This window comes from Gallus gallus, chromosome 8 (genome assembly GCF_016699485.2).
Source record: "Gallus gallus isolate bGalGal1 chromosome 8, bGalGal1.mat.broiler.GRCg7b, whole genome shotgun sequence".
Taxonomy (NCBI): domain Eukaryota; kingdom Metazoa; phylum Chordata; class Aves; order Galliformes; family Phasianidae; genus Gallus; species Gallus gallus.
Window position 1 is genome coordinate 24,104,467 of NC_052539.1, and position 17,634 is coordinate 24,122,100.

Here is a 17,634-nt window from a genome sequence, read left to right on the forward strand (position 1 = left end):
GGATAAATATTTAAGAAGCAATGTGACAAAGTCAAACACAAAACTCTTTATCTCAAAAACTGCAGTAGACGATGTATTGCATTTTGCTTTATAAATGCACACAGGAAATGGCAAAGTAATATAAGCAATTCTCAGTCATCTACTGCTCATTTGTAATTCAGATCATTATACAACACACTTATTTTCTTGTAGCATTAGGCACATTTAAAAGCACCCATCAGTCACGTCACGTACAGAGAAAATGTAAGGTATAATATTTCATACAGTGTCTTAGTCATACTATTTTATTTTCTCTTATTCTTTTCACTATCTTCACATTTTGTGATTGTGGGACATATTTATGGTCTTATCTGTCAGGTATTCGTTTTGTGTAACATCTCATGTATGGAGATTCCATTCATCTGGTTGTAATCTGATACTGATCTCTCTCATGAGAATTGATGAGAGATGTAACGTGTTAGACTTCAAACAGCTCTCTGTAGCTTCTATTGCTGTTTCTCTGTATGTTGTAACACAGGTATTTTTATAAAAGTACTGCTAAATTATACAAAAACAACATCAAAACCTAACTTTCTGATGAAGCCAAGACACCTAAATACGGTCTGAAAACAGTTAAATGCTGAATGTGAACATTTTAACTTGATTCCTGTGATCACCATTGATACCTACAAGAAGTACAGCAGGATATGGCAACAGACTCTTTTTAGAGCAAATGCAAATTTCTCCAATGCCATCTCAATAGCAGGGAGTTTGTAAGACCTGTTTGCTCAGCTGAGCTGGTTTTCAAGGAACAATTAACTTAAGAAACTAGTATAATAGCTTTGCAACAGAATAGTGGAAGCTTCAAAAACATATAAAATTTCCACACCAAAACCTTCAGTCTCATTCTAGGTGAAATAGTAGCATCAAGTTCTTTTCTCATGGTATAACACATATTACACTGTACACAGTACTTAAGAAGAGAAAAAAACATATTTAAATATCCTCAGTATTTATACACTTACTTTAGCCCAGTAGCGGAAAGCCAAAACCAAAGGAATGAGGACAGGCTCCAGTTTACCAAGTGCAGCCAGCAGGTCAGTTGTAAGGCAAGCCACATCATTTCTAGCACTAACTTTACATGTCAAACCACTGTAATTACAAACATAAGAAAGGAAAAAAAATTATCTTTTCCTTAAGTACACAAACAATGATTGGAGGTGTGAGATAGTGAAATCATTTCCACAATACTAAAAACACGCATCCTCCCTATGAAAGAACCTGACCTTTTAAACAAAAGCAACAGAATATAATGCAGTTTTCTTTACTATTAATTCATCACTTGAATCTGTAACTTACTGAAGTTCACTACAGCTAAATATACAAACTGCCATTATAGTGCAACTAAAAACACAAAAGAATTTGCTCTTAAGTTCTCTTGTGCAGTCTTGATTTCTTGATTGTGCGGCCTTACGTAACTCACAAGCTCCGCGTATATCTTTCACACACTAAATAAATAAGAACAGGTCTGCTTCATATAAGAGTTGGTAAGCCCACAAAACAGCTTGTCTGAACACTTTTTGGTTTCGCTTCTCAAAATAGTTACTTCTATTCTCCTAGTACTTAACAAAGCATGAGACAAACATATACCCATCCTTTCTATATTTGCTTCCACGGAGTTTCAGTTACATACTTCTAGTCAGTCAAAACCACGTGGACATCGTACAGCAAAGACATTTCATTTTGGCGGTTGCTACTTATTAGGAATTTACTGAAACTGCCAGTTGATGTTTCCTTACTGGCAATGTGAATCTTAAAAATTTTCTCAAACACCTGGATTAAACTGCTGGCCGAAATTTTAAGTATCAACTGAGAACCACGCTGTGTTTCCTTTACATAACTGCAAGCAAAACTGCTATTTTCAGAGTCCTACAGCTGATAAGCTACGTGCATCTCCTCTAGTCCAAGCACAAGAACAAAACTAAGATTTCTTTCTATATTTCATTATCAGTATGAGGATTTCCCCTTTGACATGAATGTTAGCTGATACCTCTTGTCAAGAATGCATGCCAGAAGCTGCTATAAACAAGCATTACAGAAATGAGTATCTCATTAAAAATCTTTTTCCAATGACACATACCTTTTAATATCTTTGCAAAAGACAACAGGAACTTTGGCATGGAAATCTGACTCCACCTCTGAGTAGACAGCTATGCAAGGAGAAAAAATGTCACATGTAAAAGTCTTTCACAATTTTCCCAGCTGTGTCTTCTATACCAGGCATTTACAGAAAAACACTAAGTGCTGCATCATCAATCACTAAGTTGCATATTCTGGTTACTTTCGCTTCTCACAAGTATAACAGAGTCAGTAGGAAAAAAAAAAAGAAGAAAAGTCCCCATTGGGAAACTCAGCTGGCATTTCTTTTAGAACGCTTTTCATCTTTATAAGATTTGAAAGACACAAGGTAGAATTCTGAACTAATTGGGCTGGTTTGCAAACTGCTTGTGGAGCTGATCGATCAAAGACCGTCTGAAGGATTAAAAATACAATGCTACTTCTGTCATCTGGTTCAATACGTGTATTTTATGGGGCCAGATGAGCTCCTGAGAGAACAAAGAGGGTACAAGTTTCATGTTCAAGTTTTGCAATAGTTCCCACTGACGTTCGTATGGGAGTGGAAAGCGTTTGCTAAGTTTACTGCTTGGAATTTTTCCTACTAAGTGAAATAGTCTGAGCTATCAGGTCAAAAAGAATTACCATTATTTCTGACAATCTGAAAAGGCTGGACTACCTGAGCGACCATTCTACCTCTATACAACCACTGGTACTCAAAAAACAACTCAGATAACTTACTGAGTTAACTGAAAACATTACACATAAGAACAAGTGAACAGCAATTTTGATTTTTAATTAAATAGAAATGAGAAGCGACTAAGACTCACCACTGTTCTTCAAGATTTCAAGCACCTGTATCAGAACATCTGGTTGACTCATCTAAAATGACAAAATTCAAACAGTTTACATTATTCAGATGAAATGATTTTACTTCACACCTCATTTCAAATTACTTAAAGTGTGCAATCAGTGACAATGTTTTATACACAGTATATTCAGCAATTCCAATGTCAAAACATGCCAATAGAAATGCACCATGACAAAAACTTGCTTTTCCAAGGTTTTTTTAAAGGTTAACATTTTAAAATGTTTCCTCCCAGAAATCAGCTGTAATTACTCAAGTGGCTACAAACTATTCAAAGAAAACTAAAAATTAGCACCACTTTTGAGCTTCTGTGAAATTATATGATACACTCCAAGTGTACTTGTTAGAAAAAGACTTCATTTTTCCACTTAACTGCAGTATCACTTAAAAATATAGCATGTAAATATGCATCCAAAACAGGTATCTTGAGTTCCACAGTAGCACAGACCAAAAAAGAGCAAGATCAACAGCTGTGTCTCTAACAAAGATACGCTGCTAAAATCACATGCTAAACATGAACCAATATTTTCAACATGTAAAGGCAAGTTATGCCACTCTACAGGAATTTTGTACCACAGTATATTGTAACTCAGAATACGAGATCTGCTTGTAATTGACTAAAATGTGAAAAGAAAGTTGTCACTATTAAATAATTTTTTTTAAAAACAAAACCAAAACCAGGAAGGGCTGGGAGATGAAGACATGTGAGATTCTGCTGTCAGAATCCTAAGCACACAGAAGCCCACTCACCTGGATTCAACTATTTTCATACTGCCTCAATGCTTCCTCAATAAATTTCAAAAAGTTAACATAAGATTGTGCAAAAAACAGAATTTAAGTTATCTACTAAATAATTAAAACTTTATCCGCTTGATTCATATCACGTGTGACACCAGATCAAAGATTACATACTTCACACAAACACTCTAAGTTAAATCAAGACAGTGTCTACTCACCTTAGGTGGGAATTTTATATCAATGTTAATATCACTGGTTTTAAAAGCAAATCGAGTTAAGCAGGAGCCATACATCCTCAGTGAACAGTCTAGAAGAGAGAGAAACATAATTATTCATAATTATCAGCTAAGAAGAAAATGTTCTCTAATGGTGACAAGTGCCCTACTTTACTTTAGATACCCTAACTCCCAAGTGATAATCCCAGATTAATAAATATTGAACCACTTTCTCACACCTGTGACATTTAGTCATTTCTACAACACAGCATCACAGGAAAACTAATAATTCAAACTGTACCATCACTAAGAATCCAAAGTTTTTCAAGCTACTTTGGAATACTTGCAATGCAGCCTGCAAGTTTAATTTTGTTTGTTTTTAATAAAACTATTAAGCAATAGTAAGCGTTGCCATCCCATTGCAGGATTTTAATTAGCAGTTTTTGTTGTTAATATCTTCATCTTACAGGAGCAGTTAGCCAACTATGCAGTATATAACTGTCACACACATTTTTGTCAATTTTTTTTTTAGTATGTACTACAATCTCAGTAGGTGACATCTGCAAGTTCCTATGCACAATTCATTAATAACCACGCATATAAAACAAGTTCAATATAACTAAAGCCTCAAAGTACAGTACCCATTTAATACAGTTAATACAGTTCCTTACCTGCAAGGACATACAACACATCTAATCTAAGTGAATTAGAAAGTAACCATTTAGTAATGATATCATGCAAAATGTCATTCCACTCCATGAGCAGGTGATAATCTATATCACACCATGAAGCAATTTATGTAAGCTAAACCTTTTCTGCAACATATATTAAGGCTCTGATGTACGTATGTCAGCTGCAAATTGAGACTATCCTCAACTCTTTCCAAATTATTGATCATTTAGGCCAGCAAGGAGGGATCTTGGTTACAGAACTGCAGAATGGTTGAGGTTGGAAGGAATCTCTGGAGACTCTTCAGTTCAACCCTGTTCACATAGGATCACCTTGCACAGAACTAAGACTTTACAACCTGTTCCAGTATTTAAACAGTCTCACCGTGAAGAGGGTTTTTACTGCATTTTTTGTGTGTTCTCTCTGCATTCTGATCAAATACTTTCAAACAGAACTATCACAAAATAACTTCTATGAGAAAATCAATCTTACTCGTGCACAGTTTCAAACCATGCCAGGACATCCCATGTTTACTACACTATGCATAAAGTGAATATCCTCCTAATTTACAACTTTTGAAAATAGACTCACTAAAACATAATAGGTTTTGAAAGGGAGAATAACAAATTGCCACCTACTGCTACAAACTGCTCCACACCAGCTCATCACTCTAACCATTTCAGGCAGCTGAATGACACCAGTACAGTAATTTTAATGACTATTTACAAGAACACTTCCTTCACTTTCTCTTTTGTCAAAATACTATCAGTGGAAAACTCAACAGTGTGTCAGTTTGCACTGGGAGCCACACATGGCAATATCACAATGTAAACATGTTAGCACAGTTGCACACTGCAATCCTAACTTCTATACAGCATCACACATTTAAGCACATGTTAAACACAGCTCCTAAAACTAAGACTGATCATCCTACAGCAAACAAAGAAACAAAGGAATATCCTTCTCAGTACAGCATTTTTGTAGAGCGAAGGGGGGAAAAAAGGTATTTGTTTTAGAAGAGACAGTCAGACAATCAACCCAGTTTTAACATAGTTGAAATACGGCGTTTGAAAACTTTTTTCTGCCTATGACTTTAATATTTTGTTAAGATTTGAATGTTTTACATGTTCTAGTACATACTCCACTTCTGAGAAAGACAAAAACCAACTGGGATTATCCAGAGAAGAGAAAGCCCAGGGAAGACCCTCTAGCTCTCTGTAAGTAGAAAGGAGGTGGGGGTCAGCCTCTTCTGTGTAACTAGCAATAGAGCAAGAGGGAATGGCTTCCAGTTGCGCCAGGGGAGGTTCAGGTTGGATATTAGAAAACAATTCTTCGAAAGAGTGGTCAAGCACTGGAATGGGCAGGGAGGTGGTTGAGCCTCTGTCCCTGAGGGTGTTGAAGAAATGTTTAGATGTTGTACTGAGGGACATGGTTTAGCAGGGAAATACTGGTGGTTGGTGGATGGTTGGACTAGGTGATCTTAGAGGCCTTTTCCAAACTTGGTGATTCTATGATTCTATGAACTTACCTAGACTGCTTCCAGAAACTTTATAAATCCACTGAACTTCAATGATCCATACATGTGACTCATTGCATTATACCTACCCAGACTATTTTTCACATTTTTATCAACATAAAGCACTCATAAAGATAAGGTATGGTATTTATACATCGTTAGGTGAGTGTAATATTTTGACCTACTTAAGGTAACTTCTTCATTTAATACCCACTAGTTTTAAATACACGAGAAGAAATACTTGCTAAACAATAGCATTTCTTATCTAAATAACTTGTTTTAACAAGTATTTGCTGATTAATATCCATAGATACTTCAGATCACAATTAAGTACTGAAAATGTCTCATATGACTACAAAAACCACTGGGGCCTAACACTCTTTTTCCTAAATCTACGCTTGAAAGAAAATTGAGTCATGCAACTTTTACTTGCCCCTAAAGACATCAAAACCGTTTGAAGGACTGGTGGGATTTTTTTTTCTTCTACTTCAAGCACCATTTCATATTCTCCTTCCTACCCCAATCCCCGTGACACTTACGCAAGCATAGCCAAGTACACCTGAAAAATAAATCTCTCTACTGTAAAAGCCACAGATGCTCAGTACTGTTAGGTAAGGTACAGGCGGAAGGGTTTGGAGGACTGGAGACTGAAGGAGATCCTCAGTGGCTGCAGCTTTAATCATATCTAGGTAGGAAATATTTGGTGCTCTGTATACTTCCAGTCTTTATTACAAATTATCACTTTAAAGAGGACCAACAGCTTAAATAAACATACAGAAAGAAGCAAAGGTAAGGACAATCATATTTCTCTCTTTTGGTAGATCTATTAGCTGCTTTTAAATCAACTGCCAGTATTAAAATGCCTGTATATATTACTATTGTATGATACAAAGATACTTTAACCTCAAATGTATTAAATCTCCATTAATAAAAGTAACAATTTTCAAGTAGAGAAAATGGAGGATGCTATGGATACCTGGTAAGGGCTGTTGAATAATTTTCTCCATCTCGTTTACAATTTCTTGACGAATTCTGAAGTCATCATCTGATATGCCTTGTTCATTTGCTGCCTCAATGAGTGTAAAACTCAGGGCAGCCAACTGTGCAGAAGAAGGGGGTGGGAGGGCACGCAGCTCATTTTCTTCTTGTTTTTCCTGAATAATTGTTGGATGATAAAAGTAAAAACTTGTATTTTAAGAGAAAAGGATATCTTGTAGTATTGCATGATATGTATCAATGTATGTATATCACAGTATTGCATTATATGTAAAAAATGTACTGTTTGCTAACTATGCTCTACCTATAAGTGTCCTGACCAAATATTACCAAAGGTAGTAGCTCTGCCCTACCTAACCCACAAACGTAGCGGTGCAATCAACTTAGAAATGATAGTAGATGCTGTGTTTAAAAAAAGAACATGTTATTTCACAGCTGGCAACTGGGGAAGAAATCTGGTGGGTTGTATTCCTGAACCACATTTTCTGACAGCTCTGAAACAGAAATCATCCAAGGAAATAAACAGCTCTATCTGTTCCTACATAATAGAAGTATCTGAGTGGCAAAAACTACTTTTTTCACACAAGAATCACACAGATTTTTCAGAGTAGGCTGTACTGTAACGAAACATATCAGTAGCAGAAGAGATATTCTTAGCTCCCAGGAAGTTTTCAAAAGTTCAGTCTCGCTACTGCCTAAACAACTAGCGCTAAAGAAATTTTAATGCATCAGATTATAATCAACTTATCTAACAGCAATAACTATGTCAGATGCATCGAGTCATCTGGGGTTAAGTGAAACAATAATTAGTTTCACAAATTCATCTACTAAATGAAATGTGACTGACAACAGAAATAAATAATGACCTGAAAACAGTTATGCACTAAGCACATCAGTACACTACGAAAATAATGTTTCATTAGTCCAAGTCTTCATCTATCAACTGCTCTTTTCTCACTGAGAAAATACAGCATAAGAAAGAATATGCACATTTTGAAGGGTTGCTTTTTGTGTCCTTTTTTTTAATGTCATGTGATTTAAGGGTTTTGTTTTTGTTTTTTTTTTGGTGAGTGAGTGAGTGAGGAACCACAGCTGCTGCAAAGCTCATTTGGCAGTCATACATCAGTAATTAGAGCTGCAAATAGGTACTCTATGAAGTAACATTTGGACAGTTACATACCACTGTCATGTGGTGTACTACATAAAACTTTCTGAAGACAAATATTAAAAACTGAAGCCATGCCCTGTCCTCCATCATTTCCATTCAGCAGTAAAGAAACCTCATTTCTGAATTTTTATCTTCATGTCCATATGCAAAGCATGGTACAGGAGTGTTTCCATATTAAACGTGGGGCTGGTTTGTTGCCATTTTATTTTTTTCCCCCATGGTGCAAATTTGATGGGAGAGAAGCAGAATCCATTACAACTAATAAGTGAACATAAGCCAAAATGTGACTTTATGAGATAGTATGGATTTATGGTATTCAGTTTTCCAGGTGGTGACTTGCATATTTATGAGAATTAGAGCATTCATTACAAACATAAGTTTGGTATGAAATACATAGGAACGGGAAAAATAGACCGAATTTTGGGAAATAGTTTAAATCACTCTTCCAACAACCATCTGAAACCACAGAATTCTACATATTTGTGAATTTGTAGCTCCTTATCAGCATTTACAAAAATGGCTTTGCAAGAAAATGTGTATGCCCTTTACTGCTTTCATGTACGTCATGTTTCTTAAAACAACACAAACTAACAATAGTGTATCTAATAAGGAAACCATTTGTCTTTTTTACTGAAAATCTTAGAAATGTATACGTGTTTTTCATATTAAACACATACATAACCGCAGGGCGATGATGAATGACATCTCAGGAATCCCTCCCTACTTTAACTCTTTAAGTCTAAACATACTATCCCCTCTGTTTACCCATCCTAGGAAGGATATAAATAAAGAAAAAAATAACAACAAAACCACAAAAGAGTTCCAATCCCATCTCCATCCCTTGAGGTCTTGCTACCAGTGACACTAGTTTTGAAAGAAACTGAAGACTAAATATGTTTCTCACCCAAGTTGCCTTGCCTTCTGTTACTACAAGTGTGATAAACTGCCCACTACCCAGAGACGATAATTCAGAAACAATGACCAAAATGTTTTCTTCCTTCTCTGTCTGGACAGCTATCAAGCTGTCCTCTCAAACAGGAAGGGAAGAACAGACATTTGTGGATCTCTGCTCAGCAGATACAAACTTTCACCTAAATGAAAGTGATTAAAGAAAACATACCCCATAACAAAAAAAAAAAAAAAAAAAAAAAAAAGACCCTCTTAAAAAAAGAAAAAACAGAAAAAAAAAGGCATTTGAAAAAGTGGTTAACTTACCATTATATTTTTCTTATGACGTTTTTCTTTAATATGCTTGTGAGCTCCCTGGATATTTTCAATGTGAACTAAGCAGAGCTTGCATAGATACTGACAGTTGGTATATTCTGGGGAGCGCTGGGGAAAAATGGCCATAGATTAAAAGAAAATGTTTCCGCCAGTAGTGTCTGAAAAACTCAACTGTTTGAATAACAAATTCTATTTAACAATTACTGCTATTATTAGTGCTTTGTAAACATTATGTAATCTTCAAAAAACATGGTGCAAGTGGATTTTTACCCATATGACAAAATCGGAATGTAAAGAAAGGAAGTGAGATGAGTTGAACATTACACTTCTTGTTACATTTTTGTGAAGCAAGATTAAGACCAAAGAGTTTCTGCCTCTTAAAGATGAGCTAAAGGCCAGTAAGCCATTCCCTTGTCAGTTCAAACTTTTAATTACTATAGATTTAATAAATCTTCGCATTTATCTGCTCTTCTCTGATGAGAAAATGGGAAGTCTTCATCACATTATCTTTACTATATGTTATGACAGATGGTGGTGATGTTTGGCTGGCATACTCACAGCAGACTGTGCAAGTACTGCATTTTTTTGTTCTACTTAAAAGGGTGCGGCTGGCCAACAAGGAGGACGATAGCCAATTACTGACTTCCTGATGACTAAACTCTGAATAAGGTGGGATTGTATAACCAGAAATAAGATCATTGTATTTTGACAAATAATTTGAGGTGCTCAGCATTTTGGATGGACAGGTGAGAGTCTGTAAGAAACAGCTGAGCTGCCAAGCCTCTGGAAACCACAGAGGAAAAAAGTCAGAAAGGATCCTCTCTGCAAAGATGGGGTGCTGTTCTCAAGTATTCCACTTTAATCTACCTCACCTTGCAGTTGTTCTTCTTGCTCTAATTAAACACTTCTATCAATGTAGGAAGCATTTTGATGTATTCATTTCAAATGGGAGAGCTGCTCCTCAAGTCCCTCTTGAAAGGGCCCCAAAGAAACGCCTCAGTTTTCCTGCAGACTTACTGGAAAACTTCTAACAGCTATTAGTTATAACTGAGAGAGGAAAAGAACTACTTAAAAATTTCATCCTAATTCTAATATATCTATATTTGCTAAAGCCAAAAAGCATTCTGAAAACACCAGCAGTTCTACCAATGACATAACAATGCATGAACAGAGAACACCATTTCAAAGATATACCAGCGTCTTAAAATTTCACTTGTACTGAAGACCTAAGTTACTGATACATTTGGGCAAGTTTTTTATTTACTGATTTTGATCCCTTGCTTTTGAGAAAAAAAGAAAAACAGAGAAAAAAAGGTCTGATAGTCTCCAACGGTAGAGTAAATATGAATGTAAAATGCGATGGTAATTACTGAAGCAGATCAGAAGTAATACTCTAACACTCTTCTAAGATTAAATGGCTATCAGCATTAACAACAATTGGGTACTCCTTAACAATACTGATATTGTATTATGCCAATAGTTGCCAAAAAGGTTGAATCATGTAATGCCTTTTATTCTGTCTCTATTGTAAAGCCTATTTCCATCATGTAGATATGCTTAACCCCAATGAAAGTGGAAAATAATTTTATAAATAAATAAATAAATAGCTTCAAACTATTATCAGAGTAAATTAGAAACCTCAGGAGAAGCCAAGCCTAGTAAAATTTGTGTTTGGCTATTTAGAGTGCAAACACATCTCAAAGGCAGCTGTATTTTAAAGAACTCACACAATGGAAAGATTCCAGATCATTAGGAAAGAAAAACCTCAAGACTATCTTTAAAAGGCTAGAGAGGATTAGTCAGTTAGAGACCAGTTAGAATTAGAATGTCCAGAAAAGTCCTGTAATAAATAAGTTATTAATAACCATTCAGGAAAGAAATAGGCCATAGGTGACAAACTGATTTGCTATAAACTAAACTATACTAAACCAATTTTAGGGTTGTTTTTCTAAAAGAAAATCACAAAACTTAAAGAAGCAGCACATGTTGCACACTGAAGTTTACGAAGTTTTTGTCACTTGTCATAGTATCTTTCTAAAAAAAAGATGGTGAATACTATCTAAATAAGGAACAGTAAGGTGAGAGTAAAGCTGCTCAGAAAATTGTCCTCAGAGCACACATACCTAGACTGGCTCATCACCTGTCTAAAAGCATGTGCCAAGTAGGTTTCAACAGGGGTCCTGTGAGAATTATTCATATTTTTGTTAGAGATTTACAAAGTGCAAAAGAGAGCGTACTGACTACAGATGAGAAAGATAATGCTGGAAGTGATTATGCACTTTGCGTTAAGATGACAGTTCACTGATCACAAGAAATCAGAGAAATGGAACAGGAAACTTGCAACCAAATCCTATCAAAGCAATGTATCATGAGTCTTTAGATACTGTTAACTAAAATAAATACAGGGCTGAGAACAGGGCTGAGTTGTACATTTCTTAAGAAAAGGATATGCGGATCATAGCTGACCAAGCTACAAGCCAGTACCTTATTGCTGATAAAAAATGAGCAAGCAAATAGAACAACCAACAATAAAACCCACACACAGGAGAAAAAAAGACATTCTAAACACAAATGCTTTACTTCAGATAGATTAAGCCAGCTTTCTTCTTTACACGTAAGGCTTCAGCTAAAAGGCAGTGTCCACTTTGGGATACCATAGTTAAATGGGCCAGGTGGTGGAAGCCCAGAGAAAAGCAACAAGAATGCACCATTAACTGAAAAAAAACCCTTCTGATTAAAGAACAAAGACTGTATCTGGAGAAGACAAGACTGCAGGGAGAAACGGTAATGATCTTCAAATGTGGGGAGAGTTGCTGATGAAGGTTATAAGCCATTACATTTATTTTCCTAGGCCAACATATGAGAGATTAAAATGCCCCAAGAGACACTTAGGTTAGATATTAACTTCTGAGATATCGATAATGACTGAGAAACATATTTCATTGGAGACTACTACAACAGCTTAAATAAACATTTTTAAGAAGTCTTTAATACAGGTGACTTGGTCTGGTAGAAGGCTAACATACTGAAGATATACTGAGGTTCCTTTCTGATCCTATGCCTTGAATTTTCAGGTATAGGACTTTCTAGAAAACTTTACATAAGTAATGGAAATGTAAACCTTTAGATATGCATAATTAAAAAATAAAAAATACTGTTCTATGAATGCTACACATGTCACATAAGGAAGACTAAGTTTTCAATTCCTATCTTCTGTCACAATTAATCAGTCAATAACTATGGTTAGTATCTTAAATGACCAAAGTGATTCACTATAATGAAGAAACAGAGGCAGCAGAAGATATTCATCTTCTTTTTTTTATCTGATAAATAACTCAACCTACTTTTTCAAGTCGGGAGATATAATCTCTTTCCAGACGCTCTTCAGCTTGTTTCAATCCCAGTTGCTGTTCAGCTGTCAGATTAGACTCATCAATAACAACGGTGTTTTCTAAATAATCAGCTTCCAAGGTATGTTCTTTAGTTGATTCAGAATTCTTTATTTTACCTAGAGGAAGAAACAGTTTTCTTCAGAGTAACTCAGGAAAAGGAAGAGTACAGAGACCACTGCAGATAAGAGCATGTTACTAAGAGGCAAGGCACAAACTGAGTTATATTCCAGGCTAAACACCGGAACAAGTAAGGTCCACTTTGCTAACTTCACAATCTCCATTAAGTCCTTCAAGGCAAAAAAGAACAGAGTACATGAGGTCTTGATGCTCTACTTAACAGAAATAAAAGTACCAGAGTTAATTATTATTCTTTTAAATAACTTTTAAATAATATTTTGCTATGGAAACAGTCAAAAAGAACTTTAAATACATTTATCCAAACAACCTCAAAAAGCCAGCTGCCGGACATTTCAACCACCCATGCTAGATGACAGCTGGGAGTTGTAGTTGAGCAGACCATGACACATTGCCATGATACCAGCGCTAGCAACCACTGAGCTCTGGAATGCTGCTACTCAAACACACAGCTCAGTTCCAGTCCAGTTCCTCCAGATGCCTATGAATCGTTCATAGTTCATTAACCTCTACAAACACCTACATCTTAAATTACTCCACTAGTTTTTACATCACCAAATGTGATCTTTTTCCCTGAGACAAGCCTGGAAACAAAATATGAGCAAATTTTCAAGTCCTGTTTTGCCAGTGACAGATGGTCCCCTCAGTACAGTACTGACGGTGGTCTACAAAGAGCTAGCCAGTAAGGGGATGCTACCACTTCAACTTTTTTTCCTGTTAAATTTTATAAAGATATCTAAAAATATATATTTTTTTCATATTTTCCCTTTTACTTCCACATTACTGCTGCAGTGGTGGGAAATATTTCAAATGGAAGCTCTGCACTCTGACATTACAGCCTTCAAGCAACATTTTATTAGAGAATACTGTGCTCTGAAAAAGCATGACAAAGTCTATGATAAGGAGCTATCTTGACATGAGATAAATCCTGACCCATATGCTTAATTCTGAAACCTAAAAAGACACCAAAATTAAATACTCCTAAAGTTAACTACTGATGGAAAGTATTCCACGGCTCCCTAAACTGAAAAGCCATCTGCCAAATCATCTTTTAAACATTTTTAGTAAGAAATAGAGCATAATACACACACAAAAAGGTAAATACTTCCCTCCTATCTATAAAAAATGTTTTCTTATAGATGTTTTTTTCTCCGGATCTTTCTGAAAAGCAGTAACACCTGGCATTTCCATAAATGGCAATGATATTATGAAGGGTTCTCCTCCAGCCCAAGACACTATATTCACAGAACTGCCTGAAACCCACGCACTTCAAGTCTCTTACAAAGATGTTTAAATTTAAGGCATAAAAAAAAAAAAGCCATTATCATAATCTCTTATTCTCTAAGTAATATGCTTATATTAACATATTACCTGCAAATGCAAGCAGCATCTTATTATACGTGAAAAAATATACAACAGAAACATTTCAAAGCCCACTGTTAACAATTTAATCAGGAAAAAAAAAAAGTGCAGTGTTGAGTAATACTCACTGAAGTCATCGGGCTTATGTTCCAGTTTTCTTTGATCTGAAGCAGTCCTACCAGGATCACCAGTCTGATCAACGTTAGTCTTCAATGCATGAACTCCAAGTGGATTTTCCAATACCAGTTTCCCTTTCTGAGTAGCTGTTAAGGTTTCCATATTGACCCCATTCCCTGAAACATGACAGCCCAGAAAGTTTTCTCCCATTTGTTGAGCTTTTGTCTGTTTCAGGTTTTCCACTGCTGATGATAAATTAGAATTTTTTTTTACTTTTCCATGATTTCGCTCCTGAACATTTGACCCAGTGTCTTTAGTCCCAGGAATACAACTATTTACTTTGCATGATTTATTTTCTCCTTGTTTTTCAGAAAAAACATCATTTTGTTTGCTTTTTTTGCTGCTATTCCCACTTGGAGAACTTCTCCCAATATCTTTCACAGATTTGTCATTTCTATTATGCTTATAATTTTGATTATTTGTAACTTTAACTGCTTTGCCCTCCTCACTGACAAGACGGACAGACGTCCTTGGGTCATGATTTCCATTCTTTGAGCTCTTGGCCTCTTCCATTATAGTGAAGACCTGCTTCTCCTATCTCGAGTCCTGTTGAAGTGCAATTCTCCAGTAATCTGAAGTTGATTTTAAATCCCCTGTGCAAGGATCGTGGCTGATTGTCTGCTGAAAAAAATAATGATAGACATTTGTAAACTAAGGGGAAAATATCAATGTTCTGCAGAGGTAATGTATTAAAATAAAGCTCTATAAAGAAAAGTCAAACCACTAATGATTACAGGAAGCACGTTCCCCACTCCCCAGAGGCATAAGTGAATTTTCGTAACATATTCTATATTACAAATAATGAAAATGTCATTAATCTTAACTTCTGTTTTAAGGAGGAAGGGATATGAAATGACAAAAAAAAAAAGGCAAAACATGGTAAAAAAATACTCTGTAATAAATCTGCCAACAGCTTGCTTTTTTCTGTCCTCCCTATTTTTGGCTTTATGAAAAAAAAAATCTAAAAGCCAAGATGTCTGTAACTACACTGAAAAAGAAATCTGAAGAAATCTAAAGAAATATCAAGCAATAAAACGTACTGACTGAGTTAGCTACTGAAAAAAATAGGGATATAACTCAAACCATTAAGAACAAATCTGACCTATCATCTACATCCACAGACACATAAGCACAACATTTCACACATACAATCCTCATACAGTAATTGCCATCAATTAATTAAGATTTTCATTAGCAAAAAACAGAAACAGTATATGTTTTATTTAGCTGGAGACTACCCTTACTTATCTAAGCCTCTGTCCTTTAAGTAGTATGCCATTTGAACTTAACTGAGACTTCTCAAAGACTATAGCGCCAATGGGAAGCTAAGCATGAATAATGGAACCTGTTTCTAAGGAATTAATCTTTGCAAGGTAGACAATGAAAAAGAAGAATCTGTAACAAGAACCAGGATTTTTCCTAACAACCTCGAGTTAGCAATAAGAAATTATGTGAATAAAGTATTAGACACAGAAGAAAATCAATTTTGCATAGCTATACCAAGATTTGGAATTCTGGAACAGAGTTTCTCTCTTTCCTGTCCACCTACATACTCAGTAGTTAGAAGTGATACATGGAAATTTCAGGGTTTTAGAGAACCCATCAAAATAAGTACCTTACATTTTAGCTAAGGAATAGCACTGAATAATAATAATAAAAATAACAAATTACAACTATTAGGGTAACGTAAGGTAGTTCTATACTCCAAAAAAGAAAAAACAGAAGGATTGTATTAAAATGTCTGTTAAAAATACATCTTTTTGAATATCATCAGCATAAAGGATAGTATATTTTCAGGTTACAGATCTACCTACTACCTGTCACTTTGAGACACATACTCCAGGATATACTTCAGGATATAAACCAGATACTAAAAATGGATAGCTTAAACCTCTGTAAACACCACTGAAATATATATTGCCTTAAAAAAAATTAAAAAACAAAAGCAAAAACAAGAGCTTTTATGAAGTTAATGTCAGAGTCCTTAATAAAATAACAAACTCAGAAAAAAAAAATAATGCTACTAAACATATTCAAATGACTATGCATCTCACCTCAGAAAGTCATGTATTCCTCTCAAACACCATTATATTTAGCTCACACTTCTAGATCAGCAAACACCAAAGCTCCAGAAGAACAAGCAGCATTTGCCTTTGGCTTGCAGTCAGTCTTTCCTGCAGCAATTCTTACCAGCCCCAGTAGGAACGACCACTCAAATGCATCAGGGCCGTTCCAGCCAGACTGCAGTGAGAGAGGCCTGGGCTGCAAAATCAGCTCTGGTGTGTGACCCTCTGCTCAAAGAGCTGCCTGTAAGACTACCAGTATTACCACTCAAACAGCACCCTACTATCTCTAAACAGTACTGTGTTCTCCTACAGAGGTATGTATATATTTTTTTACATGGAAACAAAATGTAGGGAAAGAATCAAAATTCTAAACTCTTCCCTACGCTTTAGTTGCTTGCCTTGGGGTGGGGTCACACATAAGCAAGATAAGTCCTCACTTCCACTTTCATTTCTCCGTCACTTCTGATAAACACAACCTGCTGCTGATGGAAGCTGGACTCTGACACAGCCAGGGCACACTCCTGTGTTCACTGTGAAGCAATGGAAGTCAGCACCAGCCCTGACGGAGCACAAACAGCTTCCTCCAGTCCCTGCCACTTGGGCTGCTCCCACCTTTGTGCACTTCTGCAGGGACTAAAACTGGATAACCAAAGCAGCTGGCAGGAGGCAGGAGCAGCAGGAGGGCTGCCAACAATCAGCCAGAAGCGTGGTGGAACAACTTCCCTTGGCACAAAGGCCAGCCTGAGGTTACTGTGAAAACGCGGCAATGGAGCAAAAGGAAGGCTTCATTCTGCTCTGCTTTTTCTAAGTGTTGAATTGTTACAGTCACATTTCACAAGAAAGTTTAAAAAAAAATCCACAAAAATTCTACTGCAAGCTCAGATTTGATTTCAGCTGTTCAATAAACAACACAGTTACGTATTCAAAGAGAACTCAAAGAGAAAGCTTTACACAAATGCAAAAACATTACATACCTTTTATTAGCAGCTTCCTTAGGTGTTTTTCCTGTCACAT

The 17,634-nt window shown here is 36.0% G+C and overlaps 1 protein-coding gene across 12 annotated transcripts in view; it reads right to left on the reverse strand.

Annotated features, from left to right (window-relative positions):
- ZCCHC11 (zinc finger CCHC-type containing 11) overlaps positions 1-17,634 on the reverse strand; it is a 92,650-nt gene that overhangs the window by 22,197 nt on the left and 52,819 nt on the right. For 9 of the 12 annotated variants that reach the window (XR_005862003.2, XM_046944888.1, XM_040705219.2 and 6 more), the window contains 8 exons: positions 14,506-15,175; positions 12,833-12,996; positions 9,480-9,596; positions 7,077-7,254; positions 3,919-4,007; positions 2,925-2,976; positions 2,120-2,189; positions 1,005-1,131 (listed from right to left, as the gene is read on the reverse strand). Coding sequence is in view for 11 of the 12 variants with exons in the window: in XM_046944888.1 (XP_046800844.1) it covers positions 1,005-1,131; positions 2,120-2,189; positions 2,925-2,976; positions 3,919-4,007; positions 7,077-7,254; positions 9,480-9,596; positions 12,833-12,996; positions 14,506-15,067 (1,359 nt within the window). In the remaining variant the exon portion in view is untranslated. Of the gene's footprint in view, positions 1-1,004; positions 1,132-2,119; positions 2,190-2,924; positions 2,977-3,918; positions 4,008-7,076; positions 7,255-9,479; positions 9,597-12,832; positions 12,997-14,505; positions 15,176-16,608; positions 17,022-17,634 lie in introns of those variants that run through there. The other 3 variants (XM_004936791.5, XM_015291219.4, XM_040705218.2) reach the window with 2 other exon arrangements.